General features: G+C 64.1%; 1 protein-coding gene across 1 annotated transcript; it reads left to right on the top strand.

Annotated features, from left to right (window-relative positions):
* Positions 1-278: 278 nt before the first annotated feature.
* TMEM250 (transmembrane protein 250) lies at positions 279-669 on the top strand. Its single transcript, XM_023755749.1, is given in 2 exon segments — positions 279-484; positions 486-669. Coding segments are annotated over 2 exon segments (390 nt in total).
* The last annotated feature ends 1061 nt before the right edge of the window (positions 670-1730 follow it).

Genomic DNA, 1730 nt, shown 5'->3' with positions numbered 1-1730 from the left:
TCAAAATAATCAGAGAGGCCAGCGACATACACGAGGCCGAGACACGTCGAAGATGTAGGCAACCTTCACAGGGCAGTTACTACGTAAACTAGAGCCACTTGCTGCTGCTTCTCTTCTCGTGGCCGGGCCTGCGGGCCCTGGGTCCTGCTGACACACCAGCCGGCGGCTGCCATCACCTACAGGCCATGGCCCACGCCTCCCCCGCGGCTCAACTGTGGGCTCGCAGGCCTAAGTGCCCACGACGCTGACCACCACCACCAGCTAGCACCGAGGCCCCAATGCAGGTCATGCCCATCCCGAGGTGGGTGCGCTCCTTTCCCGTCCCGCACGCCACCTGCCCGCACACCACCTGCCTGCACAGGCCCCTCTGCACCTCCCGCCTGGCGCGCACCCAGTACAACTTGGAAGTGTACGTGCACGGGCGCCGGCTCTATGGCTTCATCCGCTTCCTGCTCTACTACACCTGCAGCCTCCTCATGGCCAGCCGGCCGCGCTGGCTGCAGTACCTACCTGGGCGTGCGTCCGCGTCCAGCTCAAGTGCTGCTGCTGGTGCTGCTGCTGCTGCTGCTGGGCTGCAGGCGCGGGGACTTCCGCCTGCTCAACAAGCTGCTGGTCTACGGCATCCACGTGACCCTGCGCTGGTGCTTCATGGTCTTTGTGTGCAAGTGAGCGCCCCGGGCCTGGGCCGGGCTCGGTTACTGTGACCAGTAGGGCCGAAGCCTGCGACCAGCCGCTTCTTGACGGGGTAGGTCAGGGCCCTGGTCTTTCACGCTCCCTCCCGTCCGTAGCTGGGTCTCTGCCCAGGACAGGGACGGGCTGCGACTTCTGTGCACAGACACTGCGCCCTCCGCCCGCTGACCCGCCTGTATGTACAGTCCCCCATGGCCACCTCCCGGGGTTCCAACCGCACTTACCCAAGCCGTGCTGCGGGGCTGCCCCATCCATCTGTACTTGGAGAGCCTCTGTGTCCCCGTCCATTCTCCAGGACACTGGCGTCCCCAGTGGGGTAGGGGGTTCCCCCCCAAGGGGTGTGCTGCCCAGGAGCAAATCTGGACCCCTCCTGGACTGGCCCCGGCCCCTGACCCAGCCTTAGGGAAGCGTCCGGCTCCATTCACCACATTGCCGCGGGGCAGCCGGTCGGGCACAGCCCACAGACCTTCATCCGCCCCGGGTCTTGAGTCCTAGCCAGTCTTGAGGGTCACCTTGGAACCCTGCAGGCTCAGTCCAGCGGGGAGTCAGGGCCCCGGCAGGTGGTAGACTGGGGTCAGGCCCAGGGCAGATCCGTCTTCCTCCTGGGCAGGTCGGGGACTGTCAGGCCCCTTCACATGTGGATTTCTGGGGAGGCACCTCCGTTTCTTCCTGGCTCTGGGGGCTGCTTTTGGTCTGTTCCTTTGAGAGAACGCAGAATTGGGACGTGTGTCTGGAGCAGATGCTGGAGGTCTCCGGGCGCTCTGAGTGTGCACCACGAAACATGGGCACACCTGTGTTTAAGGCACCACTTAGCGACAAGGGGTGGCCCAGGGCTGGATCTCTGGGGGAGGGGCCAGACCACCCCTTTGCTTCTGCCCTGGGGGCTGTGAGAGCAGCTAGGGAGTGAAAAGCAAAAATGAATGTGGGCAGGGACTGTGGCCAGGAAAGAGCAAAGGGCTGGTGGTCCTGAGGGACTTTTGGTCACAGAGAACACACTCCAGAGCCAGCGTCTGTCCAGACCCTTCCTCTGGCCTTCTGCA

Source organism: Myotis lucifugus, unplaced genomic scaffold (genome assembly GCF_000147115.1).
Source record: "Myotis lucifugus unplaced genomic scaffold, Myoluc2.0 scaffold_83, whole genome shotgun sequence".
NCBI lineage: Eukaryota > Metazoa > Chordata > Mammalia > Chiroptera > Vespertilionidae > Myotis > Myotis lucifugus.
The sequence above is the reverse complement of the archived record's forward strand: the minus strand, read 5'-3'. Positions and strand labels throughout refer to the sequence as shown.